The 19,268-nt window shown below is 32.3% G+C and overlaps 2 protein-coding genes and 1 long non-coding RNA gene across 3 annotated transcripts; all 3 read right to left on the bottom strand.

The window, feature by feature from the left end:
- Window positions 1-1,109: 1,109 nt before the first annotated feature.
- Window positions 1,110-2,792, bottom strand: LOC140867276 (uncharacterized). The gene is made up of 2 exons (XR_012145098.1): window positions 2,091-2,792; window positions 1,110-1,671 (listed from the first exon to the last, which is right to left on the bottom strand). It is a non-coding gene; the product is annotated as an uncharacterized lncRNA (long non-coding RNA).
- A 6,948-nt stretch (window positions 2,793-9,740) lies between these two features.
- On the bottom strand, window positions 9,741-10,148 carry LOC140862605 (ATP-dependent DNA helicase RRM3-like). Its single transcript, XM_073265638.1, has one exon. It carries the CDS (start codon window positions 10,146-10,148, stop codon window positions 9,741-9,743), a length of 408 nt encoding a protein of 135 aa, XP_073121739.1.
- Window positions 10,149-10,267: 119 nt separating this feature from the next.
- LOC140862604 (uncharacterized) lies at window positions 10,268-13,350 on the bottom strand. The gene is made up of 7 exons (XM_073265637.1): window positions 13,159-13,350; window positions 12,863-13,046; window positions 12,127-12,771; window positions 11,603-12,064; window positions 11,316-11,390; window positions 11,064-11,168; window positions 10,268-10,980 (listed from the first exon to the last, which is right to left on the bottom strand). Exons 1-7 carry the CDS (start codon window positions 13,348-13,350, stop codon window positions 10,268-10,270), a joined length of 2,376 nt encoding a protein of 791 aa, XP_073121738.1.
- Window positions 13,351-19,268: the final 5,918 nt, after the last annotated feature.

Genomic DNA, 19,268 nt, shown 5'->3' with positions numbered 1-19,268 from the left:
AGCATTTAGGATTTGGACGGATCCCATGTGTTTGGCCTCCGCATCATTAGCTTCACCGCCTTCAAGTATGGCCGACAAAGAACCGAGCTTTTGGCAGCTACTCATTGCATGAGGCCCTTTGCATACAATACAACCACCTTTAGGGACAAAAGCCTTTTTCTTATCTTTGTAGTCGTTCCTCTTGTCCCCGGGCCTCTTGCCGTCGGTCTTAGCTTGGAAGTAGTTCTTCTTGAACTCCTTCCTTTCTCCCCCACCTTTGCCCGAGTTGGATGCATCTTTCTTCTGCTTGGAGCCATCGTTGCTACGTTGGTACTCGGACAAGGATTCAGAGACGGCAATTGTATCATCCAAGGTTTTGAGATCTCATAGTTGTAGATCTTGCTTGGCCCAATGTTGCAACCTGACCACTAAAATCGATGTGATAAAAATCAACTGGAAAGCGTACTAGGTCAAGTTATAGATAGTGAATAAAATCAGATGTCGAACCCACATGGACTGTATAAATATGAATACCAGAATATAATTATTCCTACTTAATCTAGACTAATCAAAAAGAGTGATTTTAGATTTTAACTAAGAAACTAAATTGCAATTAAATTTTAACTCAATAAAAACGCAACAGAAAGTTTTAGATTATAATTCAAATTGGAAAGAATTCGATCAAGGACACACGTAGGTACCAGACAATTCATGTAACAAGAAGTCGATCTAAGACATCAGACTTAATCCTAATTCACGGGAATTTTCCTAAATTATTCAAAGGACTATTTCTAGAACAATCAAACCTATTCAAATATTGACGGATTAATCTTTCGTAATTCTAATCAAATTTGAATGCATGACGAACTGTAAAAATTCAGTTTGCACCCAAACCGCATAATAAAACCAAATTCTATTTCTAGTTAGTTTTACGATATGTTGAATATCGAAGTGATCAAAATCGAAACCTTAATTCAGTTTACACCCAAACCGCATAATAAAACCAAATTCTATTTCTAGTTAGTTTTACGATATGTTGAATATCGAAGTGATCAAAATCGAAACCTTCTCTATCGAATTGGAATCAATTAACATGTAAGAAAATAACTGGCCAGGAAATTCACAAGACAAATATAAATTCGATAATCAATAAAATAAAATCAAGTCTGAAAATTCTTGAATTAACCATCAAGTTTTCTACATAAATTGTCTAACCCAATCACGTGGCCTTGATCGAAAAAAAAAACTACTCAATAAATAAATTCATGATTTAAACAAAGTTTTTAATAATGAATAATCAAAACAAAATAAGAATAGAAGAAGAAATCTTCTCCCAAGAAGTAGCAGTAGTCGCCCTCTCCCGTTCTCTGCGTCTAAAATTCTTGAACCCTTGAAAAATATTAAAATCTCATATTTATAGTGCCCGGATCACGTATCAATTTGTTTCCTTCACGAAATAAAATTCTAAAAAATTTTCTGACGTTGGAACACGCGCGCGCGCCTGAAAGGGGCCTCGCGCTCGCAGTGTAACAAAACAGAGGCTGCAACACCCTATCGCGCGCGCGCGAGATAGCTGCTTGCCCGTGCATGGTCATTTTCGTGTTTGTGGAATTTCCTTTTGCGCGCGGGCGCGATGTTGGTCCGCCCGCGCGCGACTCTGTAGCTCAGTTTTCTCCCAAAAGCTCTATTAACCTACAAAATTCAACCTTAAGAGTAGAATGCATGCACAATAAATAAAATACAAATAAAACACATGAAGTAAAATAAATGCATGCGAGAAAACCATAAAATTGACACAAAATAATGCATACACAATGCACTTATCACAACCCATCGATGAAGTGGAAAATGAGATCTTCCGCATCCATCTTTGGAATTTGAACAAGAGTAGTGAATTCCTTGACATATTCAGGGATAGTTGTCCGATGTTTCAGCTCCCTTAGCTTCTTACGAGCCAAGTACACCACATTCTCTGGGTAGAAGTGGCGTTTGAGTTCCTTGGAGAACTCTTCCCATGTATCGACTCGGCACAACCCCTTTTCTATGTCCGCATGTTTGTGACGCCACCACAACATCGCAGTATCAGTAAGATACAAAGTAGCGGTACGTACCTTGGTTGTCTCATCCTGCAATTTGAGACCCTCAAAGTATACCTCCATTTTCCACAAGAAGTTCTCGACTTCCTTGGCATCCCACTTTCCACCAAAGCTCATTGGCTTAGGCAACTCGATCTTAGGAGCTTTAACAGATTGGCTTCCATCTGTGGTAGCAACTCGTTTTCATAGCGTCATATCCTTGCGCATCCCCTCGATGCAAGCTTGGAAGGATTCCACCATCTCCTCAAGTCGAGCGATGCGATTATCCCGTGCTACGATTGCTTCATGGAGCCCTTGAATATCCTCTTTCACTGAGTCAAGTTCCGACAAGACATGGCCCTCCAATGTCTCCAAAGTATGCTCGGACTTCTCAACTCGTTCGGATACTTCCGCCATAACTTGCTCCCAAGTTCCTTCCCCTCGAGTCCTGCTAGCATCCCGACGCTTCTTACCTTGGTTAGGCGCGGTATCCCTTCCGCGCTCTTCGGTCATAGCGGATGAACTAGCATCTTGCCCTGCCATGATCACTTGCGATGAATTGAACCCAACCGGGCTCTGATACCACTTGTCATGGACTTAGCCCTTCTAAGATCACGTGAGGCCTTTGCTCCTTGACTATGCCCCTCATGAGTACTATCAAAGCAGTCTTTGTTGCGCAAGTGTGTGTGTGTGTAAGTGTTTGAGTAAGAACACAAGAGAGCTTAGAGAATGCTTCATATTGATTTCCAACTTGATGGTTTACAAATGAGGGCTTGCACCCCTTTTATAGTTGAGTTCCCTACAATCTACACGATTCTAGATTCTTCCATCTACATCAATCTAGAGTCTACTTTCTACAAGTTTCTATACAAGTCATTTATATACAAGTGTATTCTAGAGAGTTCTACATAAGCCTATATTTTGAATATTGTAGAGACTTCTAGAAGATGCACAACCTCTACCTTGCCCCATGCATTAGAATCTTCCGGAATGCGCAAGAAGGTGCCGGTTGTGACAATGCGCTAGCACACTGCCAAAAGCACATTCCGCAGCGCGCAAACACGCATATCCGCAGCGTACAAATGCACGATGTGGAAAATGTTTTCCACAGTGTGCACTTACTCGCTGCGGATATTGGTTTCTGCAGTGCGCAATGCGCGCTGCCAATAACCTATACTTTCAACAACTTTAAGTTGTACATCATGCACGGCGCGCTGCGGAAAGCTTATTTGTATGCTGCGGAAAGTAGTTTTTGTTGTAGTGTCCATTTTTTTTACAAAAATCTATTACTTTAATAAATGCCTTTCGGGGATGTTCAATTCTTGTAATATTTTCAAACATTCTTTCAACAGAAATGGTTGGTTTCGTTGAAATTATTCCTGTTTGAGAATTATTACTCATTGCTAAACCAACAACATAGTTTATATTGATTGGATGGTTTCCTGTTAACATAAAATTATTTCTATAAAAACAATAATCTAGTGTTAAAACATCATTTATGTTTTTATCAAAAAGAGATATATTGTATTGTGGATAAATACAAAATTTCATCTTTTTGTAACATAAGTTTCCTATAATTTTCCCAAGGATTGAATCCTCAGGATTACGTATCATTTTGTCATGAACTGTGATTTCAATTGGTGTATCTAATCCTTCTCGGTAGTAAGCTGATACAATTATTTCAATTCCTCCGATATGAACATATTTCAGTTCAGATCTTTTTTTTTCACTGGCTTTTGTCATGATGGTATCAATATCTTGAGTTGTTAATAACTTTAGAGTGTTAGACCTTAATTCGTTATTTATTTTACATTATCGTTCTTTTGTTCGTATCGAATAATAAATTAAATTCTTTCTGGGATTAAAAATATTTGAAATTTTACTTAATATTCCAGGTTGATTTATTAAATTTGTTTTTGAATTAGAAAATCTTGTTTTCTGTATTTCAGCAAATTTACTTTGATTGAATATAATATTCAAATTATACTCTTGATGTTCTTCAGATTCATCAATCTGAATGTTTTGATTTGAAATTGTCACCACTGTCATTTTAACAGATAATAGAACTTCTTAATTTTCTTAAAGCTATTAACAGTCTTTTTGTTGAATCTATTTGTTCTAATAGATTCTGGAAATCTTCGAAATTATTAATTGAAGGTTGATAATTTTTGAGATGTTCCAAATTGTTTTCACAATTTTCTATATCAAAATTTATATTTTGAGAGTATAAGTTAAAGATATTTGTTTTTTGTATTTTCATACATTTTCAATTTAGTAAAAATTGTTATTTTAACTATTTTGTTTTTGTTGATCGGTTTCGATAACAAAGCTTATTTCTATACATAACAGATTGTTATGTCTTCAATTTCTTCATTTTCAAAAATTTGAATTATCATTTTCCAGTTGCTTGAAAAATGTTCTTGTTTATGATTTTTTGAAATAAAAGGTTTGAAGATCTTTTATTCTATTCCATAATTGATTTATTTGATGTAAATATTTTAGTAAGATTATTTTGTCAAATAAATTTTTAATATCAATGTCTAAAGTTAATCCAGACATTAATAATCTGCTTTATTAACCGCTCTGATACCAGGTTGCGGAATTCTGGAATTCTGATTCACAGATCTGATTTATTTGTAACAGATTCATTTGTAACAGTTAAATCATTTAATTCCAATTTGATTCCATTCATTAGTTACTATTACAAATTTTAGTTGATAAATTGATTCGAATATTGTTAAATCAAAATTATTTATATGTAATTCATGAAATGTATCATATTCATGATCATCCTCTGTTTCTAACCAGTTTTTAATTATTAATTTTCAATTTCTTATAAAGGATAATGACATGATCAATATATTTTGAATACTTCTTCAATTATTATGTTCATTATCAATTTCATCATATTTTTCTTGTGTACTATTTTCGCCAAATCGAACAATTATATAATTTTATACAATGAATAATCGTTGATTTATTGTATTCATTTCATTATAGATCTGAATGTAAAATAGATTTGTATTTTCTAAATTTTGAATTTTATTTATTAAATCTCGAAACTTTTTATTTAACATGAGTACTTCTTGTTTCAGAGTCATTTCAGGCATGATAAAGTTTTGGATATATTTTGAATTAAGGGCAGCAGGAAGTTCAGGAAGGTTAACTTGATTGATTGAATCTTGGTTTTGAGCAGAGGCCAAATCCTTGCTTTTCCTTAACGATCACCTGATCAGATGGTACTTGTTGTGTGGATCTCCAGGTTTACTCTCACCATGAATCTTCAATGGTTGACTTTCAACCTTATCCTCTGTACGCCCTGTTTGTTTAGTTATTTTCCATAAAGCTTAGTTTTGTTTCTGATTTTTATGTTTCTTAATATCTGATAGTTTTCATACGTCTTGTATGAACCAGATTGTAAGAAACTTAAGAAGGGAAAGAGATACTCAAACTTCGCTTACATTTCACAAAACAGACTTCTCCTTAAATAGGCGTGGAGAAACGCTAAAGGCAACAATTGATGGAGGGACCACTCTGACACTACATAATTAAAAATACAACATTATTGAAGACAATTCATTTATCGTCTGAATGGACGCCTTTACACGTGGTGTGGTCCACGATTTGTAATTTTCTTAAATTGATTCGCTGTCTGTATCACTAGTGGCTTCAGACCACTTTTTATTGTTTTCTCTTCTTTGATAGCTGTTTTTCTGTCTTTTCTTTTGTCTTTAGGCAATGTCCACATTTGTGAGTGGAAATTATTGTACCGAATCTCTTGCATAGCATCTGTTGTGTTTCTCTAGTGATGTCAACTTTTGTTTCATAGATCGGAGCTTCAAATTGAGCTAACAGGGCTTGATCTTTCTTTTGGATTGTCTACTTGTGTCCAGTGGTTAATAAAATTTTATTAGATGCAAAATTTATTTTAAACTTTGAATTTTCATAAATCTTTCCAATTTTTTAAATCATGTCGATTAATATTTTTATTCTTATCTCCGAAATTGTCGAGAGATCCATTACTGGTTTCTCTTCATTTGATCCTTCAAATAAGAACTTGTCTTTATTTCTTTGACATTGAATGTATATCATTGGTTGATAGAATTTGTCATTATCCCAATCTGAAAGGGTTGAATGAATATTCAATATTAACACTGGATCGTCCTTGAAGACTGCTTTCTTGAACTGGATAATACTATTTCTCAGTTGATATGGAAATAGTTCTATCGTCCTTTTTTTTTCATTTTTCTCGGTGTTGGCTGTGACCACCGGTTCATTTTTATTTTTTTTTTCTTTGTCGTCAGTGTTGGCTGTGACCACTGACTGTTTCTCATTCATTTCCATTATTTTATCAAATGGAGTTTCTATCTTGATTGGTGTTCTTGGTGAGGATGATGACGCCGAGGTTGTCATATTCTCTTTTATCCTCTGAATTTTCCCGATTACATTCTTTTTTTTTTTGTTGAAGAATTTGAATTTCTTCCTGTATGTTGATCAATATTTCCTCTAATTGATTTAATTTTTCCATCCTGCACAAGAAAACACACACACACACATACACATATATATATATAATGGTTAGAAATTTAACTCTTTATCATGACTAATTCGGATATTTTTATTATGCGTATCATTGCATTTATGAATTTTTTGCAAGAATTGAACCAATCTTCATGAGATTGATTATTTTACTCATAGAGTAATTCATGTTTCTGAATATAAATCACATTTCATCAATTTATATTCTCCATGCTTTCTGAGGCATGTTTGGATGACTTGAAGCCATAAAATAATTCATGTTTCTGAATATAAATCTCATTTCATCAATTTATATTTCTCATGCTTTCTAAGGCATGTTCGGATTACTCGTAGTCATTTTCTGGATCACTTAGGATCTCCTTTGTTATTACGTTACTATGGATAGTATAATTTTGATGAAGTTCTCTGGTTAATGCGTCGGGTAATAAATTATCCATTCCTTTGACATGCTGGATCTTGAACTGATAAAGGTTCAATTTCAATTGCCATCTAATTAACCTTGATGCTTTTCTCCCTGTATTTCTTGATATTTTCCTTGTCTTGAAATATGTTAAATTCATATTATCTGTTCTTACTAAAAACGGTTTAGAAATAAGATAAAAATTTCATAAGTTCTAATTGTGAATATTAAAGCTAATAATTCTTTTTCATTTGAGTGATAATTTAGTTGTGCACCTTGAAAAGTTCCTGATGTATAATTACATAATTCTTCATTATTCTTTTAGCTGTTTTAGTAAGTTCTTCTAAATTTCTTTTTCTTGTATAAGCTTTTAAACATGCTCCTCAGTATTCATCTGAAGCGTCTGTTTCAATTATTATTATGTCTTTATTTGAAGGAAAATATAACTCAGAAAGATTACTAATTATTTTTTTTAATTGTGTCAATATAATTAGTATCTTCTTTAGACCATTTTCACTTATAGTCCTGTTTAAGTTTTACCTGAAGAGGTTTTCTGATTTCTGCAAGTTTCTTAATGTAATTTCCAGAATAAGTTAATAATCCTAGAAATCTTCTTAATTGATCTTTATCTTTGATTTCACTTGAAAAATCATGAATTTTCTTAAGTATATGTTGTTGTAAACAATGCTTTCCATCTTCTATTTATAATCCTAAATAATTTATTTTTGTTTTAAACAATTGTGCTTTATTTTCAGAAAGTATAATTCCATCTTTATGACAAATATCTAATATTGTCATGAGGTCTTTATAATGTTGATCTAGTATTTTTGAATAAACTAATATGTCATCTATATAAACACAACAAAAATCTACATATGGTTTAAAAGATTCATCCATATATCTTTGAAAAATACCTGGTGCTTGTTTAAGTCCGAAAGATAATACAGTCCATTGATATTGTCCTTTTGGACAATTCAATGCTGTAAGTAATTGTGTTTGTAGTTCTAGCTGAATTTTTCAGAATCCTAATTTACAATCTAAACTGGAAAAATATTTCATTTCTCCTATATAAGATAGTAAATTATTCTTGTTTGGGATATAATAACCATCCATAATTGTTTCTTTATTCATTTTTCGATAATCAATTAACATTCTTTTCTTATCAATATCTTTCTTACTGACATAAAAGGTTGGTGAAGAGTGCGGACTCTTGCTTGGGATGGTTATCTTAAGTTTTAGTAATTCTTGAATATTTTTTTCGAATCTTTTTACATCATCCATGTTGCATCTTCTTGGTGCTTCACGGATTGTGATATTAGGGTTTTGATTTTTATTGAAGCAATGAATTGTTTTCTTTTCTTAATTTTGTCCTGAGGATTTTCAGAACAATATCATGAAATTTCTTCATGATTTGTTTTCAGAATTAGTCGTTAAAATATTTTTTATTTTTAATTCTATTGGATTTGTATTTCTTTTATGAAAATTCTTTGTAAATCTTTTATTTCCTACACGAAATGTTGTTCGTATTTTAGGAATGTAAATTATTGATGATCCTTTGTTTAAAGTTATGTGATCTTCAAATTGTGTAAAAGGAAGATATTGTCTTAAAAAGTTATTTCCTATTATAATATTCATTCTTGATTCTATTTGGTATATTATTGGTATTACAAATTTTGTTTCCTTAATTTCAATTTTTAATTTTTCTGCTACTGTATCTAGCAAAATAATTGATCCATCTCATATTCGAACTTTTTAATCATTTATCATATTTCTTCCAATAATGATTTAGAAGTATATGTTTACTTTCTAAACACATACTTGCTCATGTATCAACATAAGCATGTATATGATATGATTTATGTTCTTTAATTTTAATTTAAATTTTTATATAAATACTATTTGGATTATTTTTGTTTTTAGTTTTCATTCTCTCATTTTTATATTTTTAGATTTTTATTTTTTTTAGTGGTTTATGAGAAAGGTAATAGATAAGGGTATAAGTGGTAGTTTTAAACAAAATTTTCTCTCTCCAGTAAGTAGAAAAAAAGTTTTAATGGAGTAGGTATTGAAATATAAGTTGAAAATGAGTTTAGGTATTGATTTATAATTTACCCTTAATTAATTTAACTCATATTTATATCGTGTTTATCAAATCTTCTATTGTCAAATCAAATACGATAACACATGAAAAGTCACAAGATGTCGCAAACTCTATTATGTGTCTGTCTGATGTGAAAGAAGCATTAGATGATCATTATGCATTTCCAACTTATTAATTGATACAACACATCCGAAAATTCTAAGTATTTGAAATGACATAGTTGTTAAAGCATGAGTACATAAACAGAAATTATGGTTTAATGAAAACATTTTGTGTTTCAATATAAAACTTATATGTGCCTCATTTGTTTTTGAATTTGGTGGGCACTCATGCCGATAGTTTCATCGAAATCCAGTGGTTTGAATCCTCATAAGCTACAAAATGATTGTAATAAAATTATAATAAGTTGCATTTTCAATAGCACAGTAACAGACAAAAAAGGTCTGTTGATAGTATTAAGGTACAATACATTGTGAATGTCATTAGTGTAAAAACAAATCGCAATTGGTCGAATTGTCCCACTGATGACCTGCATAGTAAAAATGTTACGTCAGCAAATATGTGAGTAATTTTCTCAATGTGAATGAAAAAAGCATAACATCTTACCATTTTGTAATGATCAATTATTGTGAAGTAAAACGTCCTTTTAAACAACGTTTTTGGTGTAAACACCAGATCTATGATTCAGTTTTCCATCTCTGATCAAAACTTTTGTGGATTGTTGTGAAACTCCTCTTGAAAGTGCAACGTAGAGTTGACCGTGGCTGAACACATGATCACGTAAAAATATACCTACATTTGGTATAGTTTGTCCTTGTGCTTTATTTATTGTCAGAGCAAAACTCAATCTTATAGGAAATTGTTTACGTGTCAACTCAAATGGCAATCCAGAATCAAGTTCACTTTTCAAAGGCATTCGGTGGAGAAAATATCTTGTGCCTTTGTGAGGACCCGCTATAATCTCAGCATCTATGAAATTTCTGTAAAGATTACGACATATCAACCTTGTTCCATTGCATAGTCCAAGTTCAGGTCCCACATTTCGTAAGAGCATAATAGGACAACCTACTTTTAATACGATTCTATGTGGTGGAAAACCACTTGGACTTAGATTATTTAAAAACTCTTCTTGGAAAAGGTTGTTGTTGTCATCTTCAACGGTATCCCAAGATGCTATTCTCTTTCTTCCCCAGGAAATTTTGAAATGAGCAATTCATTTATTTTATCAACATCGGCATTTTTTGGAGTAATGATGGCTCTGCTGACCATATAGTTTGCATCATTGATATGTTCTACCATATGTGGAAAAACAAAATCAATCAATTGAGAAATTGAATGTTCGTTTTCCCATGGTATGACCATTGAATCTGGTAATTTTATAAAATCACCATTTACGCAATGTTGCAAACCATCGCCTATGCGTAGTAGTAATTGTGAGAACTCAATGTCTTCTGCAGATCTCATATTTTGATAAAGATGTATTACATTAACATTATTCCAAAATGTCGACCTTGAAATGCTTGCAGCAATTTGTTCTCGTGCGGATCCTCTCTTAACGATAGGTAATACTTGACGAAAATCTCCACCGAAAATCATAGTTTTCCCACCAAATGGCAACATATTTTCCATAATGTCTTGAAAAGTTTTGTTGACAGATTCAAAGGCATAACGATTAGCCATCGGAGCTTCGTCCCACACAACACCTGATGCATGTCTGATCAACTCCGCAAGATCTTTTTGTTTTTCAATGTTGCAAAGAGTTTCTACTGTTGGATTAAGTGGAATTTTAAGACGTGAATGTGCAGTCCTTCCACCTGGCAATAAAGTAGCGGATATTCCTGAAGTTGCAACTGCAATTAGAATTTTTCCTTTCTTTCTTAAATACGCTAAAATTGAGCGGTAAAGAAAGTTTTTCCAGTTCCACCTGGCCCATCGATAAAGAATAATTTGTGATGATTGCACATGATACTTTGCACAACACTGTCAAATGCCGCCCTATGTTGAGAATTTAAGTTTTCGACAGATCTGAAATCTTCATCTGAAATTTGAATAGCAAGCTCCTCCTCAATTATCCCTGGAAGTGGAGATTCATCCAAAAATTCAACACTTACATGCGGTAAATCAAAGTCGCTGAGTTTCATTTTATGCTGATGTAACAATCTCCGTAACTCAAGCAACAATTTGTTTGTAATGAATAAATTGGTCGATGAAGTTGATATACCGTAATCCTCAGACATATAAGGATGAAACTCATTCCAAAGTTCTCTAACTCGTGTTGGTTGACAAAAGACCAATACTGACACAAATAACCTTCTTAATGAACATGGCATTTTTACAGAGCATGCTTCTTGCATACAATGACGAACATAATCATCATGTTAAAGAAGTCCCCGATATTCGGCTGCCTCTTTGAATGTTGTGTACACGACACCATTTCAGTCCTGAGTTCTTCAAAATTTCTCGGCCCTCGAACATGATTTAAAATGATACGTTGATAGAACCGCTCACCTTCAGATGGGGACACAACATATATCCTCCCAACAACTTTGTTGTAGGCCCTCCGTGGAACCCATTTTTTTTGAGATTGTACCCATCTGTAATGTTGTGGAAATTTTCTATACAAATATCTCTCAGTTAATGAAGTATCATGATTCGCTGTGAAAAATTCTGTCAGCATTGTCTTTGAGTTATCATCATCTCCAATTATATCACTTACATGCTCATCTGCGCTGAATCTAATTGACTGTTGATTTGGTATATGTATTTGCTGTCTAAAGACTGACGGATACATTCGACTAAATTCAAAACAAAAAATTCTCCATAATGCCTCAGGTGCACAAATCCACCTTCCATCTACGAATTGTTGTATTTCATCATAGTTATGTTCATTGCGTAATTCTAACGCCACTCTATCAGGTCCTTTATGAATGTACTTATAAATGTATTTGACACATTTTATCCCGCCGCACACTTCAACATTTATATGGCAATCAAACTTTAGTAGAAGCCACGGATTTACGGTACAACCCAACCATTGTCAACCATTACTTGACCATTTTCACTAACTGGGACTGATGCAGCTTCACGTCTTCGATATATAGGATATGAATCATTTCCTCGAGTCGTGTATGATGTGAAGGGTTTAGGGAATTTCTTCTTGCAAATACCATCTCGCATACATGGACTCCGAGGGTTTAGTAATCCACATGGTCCATGTATCATGTGGCGAACTACAGCTTCGTACAAACGGGGTTCATCTGTTTGTGATGGTATTTCAGCACGTACAACTGAATCAAAGTCATCAGGATTGTGCAACTTGTCATTGGTTTCAAAAATGAGCAACATATGAACGTGAGGTAAACCTCTCTTTTGGTATTCGATAACATATGAGTAAGAAAGTACTTTTCCTAAAACCCCTTTCTCAACAACATCTTTCTTGAATTCTTCGAATTTTGCCTTGAATACCCTTGTTATCAAATCTGGACGATCTTGAGGTGATTGGCCAGGTAATAGTTTCTCTTTTATTTCGTTCCAATTTGGATTGCATGTCATTGTAATAAATAAATCTGGCTTTCCATATGTTTGTACCAAAGTCATTGCATCCTGATATCTTTGATACATATCACGTGGGCTTCCAGCGAAAGATGATGGAAGTACTATTCTACGACCGACGTTTCCTACATTATAATGTATTTAATTTAATATGTAAAATTCTTAATAGAAAATAAAGCTTATTATGAAAACTTTTCACAATTAAAAAAATTAAACCTGCAATATTTTCACCGCCATCCAAACAATCTTGTAATCCTTGGTAAAGTTCTGATCGAATATTTTGCTGATTTGTGCGAATCCATCTCAACCGTTGCGTTTCAATCTTCACGTAATTGTCAACAACATATTGTTGTAGTAGACGACCTCCTCGTAAGAATAATGATGAATCATTTGCTCGTATCTAATACAAAAGACATTAACAATTTGAGAATTTTAATGCACCGAAACTCTAATCCATATTTAGTTAATAATATTAAGAAAAAAATGACATGTTAATTTTGGATATTTCTAACCTGTAAAATGTAGGAATAATATTCTAAACATGTCAGTCGACTTCCATCAATATTGCGACTATTCATATCCCAGCCATATGTTCCATATGGTAGAAGAAGTGGATATTGCAAAGGATCATAATATCCCACCACGTTTTGAATATTCAGAAGACGTCCATTAACTCCTTCGACTATAATATCTCTACCATTCATGTTTTCTGAAAATTCATTGTCTACAATAACTGCTGCGACTTGAGATACAGTAGGTAGTCAATATTGAGGTTCATTTGATTTTTGCTGCTTTATGATTAGTTTGCAACTGGGTATATCTTGACGTTGTCCAATTTGTCTGAAAACTTGCACAAAGGTATTGCATCGATCAAGTATCCTCTGTATATTTACCTACAATTCTCTTCCCAATTCTTGGTTTTCTAAAAGTCTGTTATCTACTTCATGATCTGTATCTACTATATACATTTGCATGTATCTTGGCCTACCATTTTCATGTGGCAAAATGCTTCCAATGGAGTGATATATATTACCCTGAGCACGAAATGCATAAATCCCATTTGAACCAATCGCCAATGCTTGATCTATGTTAACTCCTATAGAAGTAAAGGAGAAAACATTATTGTATGCTCTTATGTATTGCCTAAAGTGTTTGCCTTCTTCATTTTCCATGGCAAATAATTCAAGTAGCTCAACTGGTGATAGTATTGGATCTAGTTTTGTACGTCCATTTCTGAAACACAATTGAGATGTTTCTCCATGAAACAACAAAGCTTGACAGTGAGGGCAAGTAGTTGGATTAGGCAATATCGGTTGATCGTGTGTTTGAAAGCCAATAAAATTTCTAGCCAGATTATGAAATCTCCGTGGACGTGTTCGCAGAAGACTGCTATTGTTAGTTCGACTACCAGTAACATAAATTCCTGTAGTTGGATTAATATAATTAAAGTGGGAAAAGCATATATTAAATACAAACACATGAAATTTATTATTGAGGTGTATTTATTTATTTTTTATATTGAATGTATTAGTATTGTAATTGTAATTAAGAAAAAACCGGCCTATATGAATTATCTATTTGTAAGATATGATATTTATGGAGCAATTTGTGGAATGTTATGAAAAGTTATTATTCTCGATTTATTTAATTTATTTAAGTTTTTCTAATGTTGTAAATTGTAACACATTGTTATTCATGAACAAATTTTATATAAGTTCGGATTAAATATAATTTAGTAAATTTATCACATTGATGTCATAGAACAACATGACATTGATTTCATAGAACAACATGAGAAAAATCAATTTTTTATATTTGTGTTTTATATTATATTGGTAATTTTTGTGTTTTGCGGCTAATTAATCAATTAATATTATGTATTGATAAAATAATATTTTTTTATTTGATATTGCTTGGATCAGTTAGGTAAATGGTTAGTCAATATAAATGATATTCTCTATATATCTTGTATATGTTTATGGATAATATATATGGCTAGCCACGGGACACAGTGTTGTATGGGCTATGTAATACATAAATATAAATAATATTTTTTTTAATGTGTTGTTCTATGAAATCAATGTGTTACACAGAACAAATTATTTTTGATTTTAACAACAAATTCATTATTGAAAAATATATATTCAACCTTACAACATTAGACAATTTTTAATTAAAGAAATTCAAGTGCAAAAATTTAAAAACATGAAACAATTTAATCATGAAAGTTCACCGCTTACATGTGGTGAGTTGTAATTAAAAATAAAAATTTAATTAACAAAATAAATCAAGCACCAAACTTTTGTACTAATATTGCGGTCCTTATTTCTTAATTTTTTTTAAAAAAATTCCTTGTTATGTTTGTTGATACAATATTATGATCTTTATATTGTTGGGATACGGAACCATCAAATATAAAAGAAGACAATTTCATTGCATAAAATGTTTCGTTTAAATCCTGTAGATCCTATAGTTTATTTATTTCTACTGATGTTTGTACATTCGAATAAAAAAGTATGTCTGTGGAACAATGTTAATAATTAATCACGATTTAATTACGTTTTAGCTAATAAGAGATAAGTATTTTATGAACAAATAAATGTTACATTGATTTTATTGTTATTTTTTTAAGGTATTGATTTTATTGTTATTATTTTCACAATATTTGATAAAATTAATATTTGCTAGTGAAGATGATGTTATAAATTTGAAAATAACAATTACTTTAGTGCATGTATAAGAGGTATGAAATTTATCTCTTGACATAACAATATGATGACATTAATTAACAAAAACAATTTTAAAATTATAAAATATTTATATAATATATGTTTTAAATATATGCGTACATCTAATGACTGAAATAAAATAACCTGCATCTGTTTGTGCAGATGGAACATGCACTGCACTTGCGCCACCGCTTTCAAAAGTAGAATAACATGTGTTATAAGTTATTGGACGCAAGCTTGAAGTGTGTCGGACAGAATACGAAGCATCGTCACCTATGAGATTAGTTTCAAATATTAATGGAAAAATTAAATATGTAACATGGAAAATTTTCCGAAAATAGAACGAAATTATTTCAACTTAAAAATAATGATTGTAAAATAAAATTGATGCAACTTCCGTTATATAGTTTACCTCCTCCATCTGCACGTTCAACTGGATTTGTGCTTGTATTGTTGGTCATGATTTCATTAGTTGTACTTACTAATTCCATCCGATGCCTTTGATATCTTGCACGCCTACGTGCAAGATACGCCTCATGCTCTTTATTTGTTGAAGAACGCCGCTGACGCGGCCTCGTATTTGCAATATTCTAAGATATCGATTGTGATGCTCTTGTTCCTGATATCATTTTCAAATACATGAGACAACACAATATATATATGAGAGTTATCAAGAGAGAATGATACATTATCTTCCAAAAAAAATAAAAGTCAAGGATATATTAGAATCTTAACCATATGTAACATCATCAACCTCATTTTAATTTTAAATGTAACATAGTAGTGAACATAAAGTTATTTTAAGTTAGCACACCAATATATCAAATCAAATAACAATTATAAATTTTTTATATTTACATGGAAATCAATAAATATTATTTGATGCTCTTGTTCCTAATGTTATTTTCAAATACATGAGACAACACAATATATGTATGAGAGTTATTAAGAGTGAAGGATACATTATCTTCCAACAAAAAAAAAGTCAAGGATATATTAGAATCTTAATTAACCCTATGTAACATCATCAAATACATGTCAATTTTAAATGTAACATAGTAATGAACATAAAGTTATTTTAAGTTAGCACACCAACATATCAAATGAAATAACAATTATAAAATTTTTATATTTACTTGGAAATCAATAAATATTATTCAGATTACAATTTTTGTGGATTAATAAAAGTAGCCATCAAACATTACAAATCAAATATAAACACCAATGAGAAGGGAAAATATATACGTACAACCTAACCACAATGATAGGAATGAGAAATTTAAAATTTAAAATTATGCTTAAAAAATTAAAAACAGAAATATAACGTTTCTCTAGGAGTTGCACAATCAAACATGTTTCAATATTTGAGATTTTTTATCTGACAAACAATCAAACATGTTTCAATATTTGAGAATTTTTATCTGACAAATAATCTATAGACTATAGTCTATTGCAAAAATCATTAAGTTGCAACGAAGAAAAATAATGAAGAGTTTAGAGAAACAGAAAAAGACATGCGAAAGTGTACAAATTCACATGCAGGTAGAGAAACTCCTAAATTTAAAGCAAAAACTAAACCAACGTAAAATTATGAACCTGAATTAGCACAAATAATTGAAGATAACAACATAAGACCAAATAATTAAACTGTAGCAATTATAGGTTGAGAATTAAAGTAGTTATTCACATGTTTAACTTTAATAGTAACAAATAAAAATTGCCTTATTTCGTAATACTTGCAACCTAATTCAAAAAACTGCATTGAATAAATTAGCAAAAAAGAGGCAAAGAATATGCTAAGTTTTTAAAAGAAGCAATTACCATTAGATGAGTCAAGGGCGTGTGAGACAAAGTTTTGATCATGCCTTGAATCCTCCATGAATGATGAGAACTAAAAAGTGTAGTAACACAGCCAACGTAGTCAAGTGATACAATGAACTTGAAGAGTAAATACAAATTTCAGGAATGGAGGCTTGAGTCATCCATGTGAGATGAAAATGAAAGACTGGAGCAACACGATTGTTGAAAAATGAGCAACAAAATCCACAAAAGCGATTGACTTTAGCGAAACTCAAGAGGGAAAAAAATTCAGTAGAGGGTGAAACAATAAACATATCTGAGAAGTGGAAGCAACAAACATATTTATGCACTAAACTAACCGGTGGAAACTAACTGATTTTGCAAATTTTTTGGGATAAATAAATTTTTTTAATTTTTTTTTTAAAAAAGACTGAGCATTTCTTGGTAGTCAGTTTGAGATTCTGTAGGGAGTGATGGTTTTGAACAGAAGTTTGGGGCCGTGAGTGGATCATGTCGTTTTACTATTTGTAAATAATATGGAAGGTATTTAGCAATTTTTAATTATTAAATAGTAAAGATACTAATTGGATATGCCTAAATAAAAATTTCGATTCCTCATTGACAGGTGCATAAATACAACAAAAAATTAAATTAAAAAAATACACGTGCATAATATTTAAAAAATATTTTTTTTTAAAAAAAATTAGAGTAAAAGGAGTTCAAGAATGCAGTTCAGGCGCAGATCCAACGAAAGAAAAATGCACAAAGGAGAAAAAAGAGTAATATTGATCATACCTGACCAAAATCTGCAATGTTGAGAACCCCCTCATCAGAGATAAACAAATTAGAAGGCTTGTCATCCCTGTGAACAAAAAAATTGCGGTGACACGCGTCGACTCGTAGAATCTGAATCATCCATCGCTTCACCTCCCCGACACTGATCCCATTTTCCCACTCCTTCTTCGCGCCCTTGATCACGGCCCCCAATTCAGTGGGCAAATACTCGAGCACCAAAACCGCATATTCGTCCTCGGTCCAGAAGTATTCGTGCAAAACGACTATATTAGGGCAATTATGGAGTGTCTGAAGGGCCTCTATCTCGCGAAACGCGGACTGGTAGTCATGCACCTCCTTGAGTGCGACAGTGATCGAATGAGAACGTCGGCGGGCTTTATAGACGTCGGAGTATGCACGGGATCCCACGCGATCCAATATCTCGTAGTTGGAGGTGATTTCAATATAAACCCACTTAAAAACACGATTTACTATTCAAAATGGAAGAAAAATAGGATTAGAAGTATAAGAAAAATTACAACATACCCTCAATCACACTAAATCCATTACTTAAATTCAATTAGTCGCAGCACAATAAGGAAACTTTACTGCGTAAATGAAGTGGGAAGAATAAGAAAAGAAAATGGTCTCGGCGGACGGCTCGACGCAACCACTCGACACGATGACAAAGAACATGGAAGTTGTGCGAATTTTTGTTGCATGAAGTTTGCTTTTGAACATTTAATCAAACAGGTTCAAAGCAGTAGCAGCTATATCCAAAAAAAAAAAATAGATCATTCTCAGTGTATCACCATCCTCTAATTGAATGGAAAACAAAAAATAAGGAAAGTAAAAGTGAAGACCGAAAAGCAAAATTATCCCATTAATTTGGAAGGAATTAAACCACATACCTAGATAAAACAATGAGTGAAGGAATGTAAGTTGAGGTATTTTTGGGCGACAATGACAGTGGAGATGAAACTGATTGGATTTGAGAAATCGGTTGTAGGAAAGACACAAACGTGGGGGAGATGAAAGTGATTGGATTTGAGAAATCGGTTGTAGGGAAGACACAAATGTGGGTTGAAGTTGTGGGATAAGTTGTGGAATGAGCAGTGATAAAAAGGCAAATTTGGGTATAGGTTTTGAACGTGATTTTTGTTTTTTGCCTTCACAATGACATGTAATTATAAATTTTTAGCAAGGGTAATTTAGTCTAAACATTAATTAGATCAAAACAGTTTTTTTAATGTATTTAACATTTATTAAATAGTAAGGATAGTAAGGATTATACGCTATTGGTTCATACTTGAGAGAAA

The sequence above is a fragment of the Henckelia pumila genome, chromosome 4 (genome assembly GCF_033568475.1).
Source record: "Henckelia pumila isolate YLH828 chromosome 4, ASM3356847v2, whole genome shotgun sequence".
Lineage (NCBI taxonomy): Eukaryota > Viridiplantae > Streptophyta > Magnoliopsida > Lamiales > Gesneriaceae > Henckelia > Henckelia pumila.
Note: the sequence above shows the minus strand (reverse complement) of the source record. Positions and strands in the feature narration are given on the sequence as shown.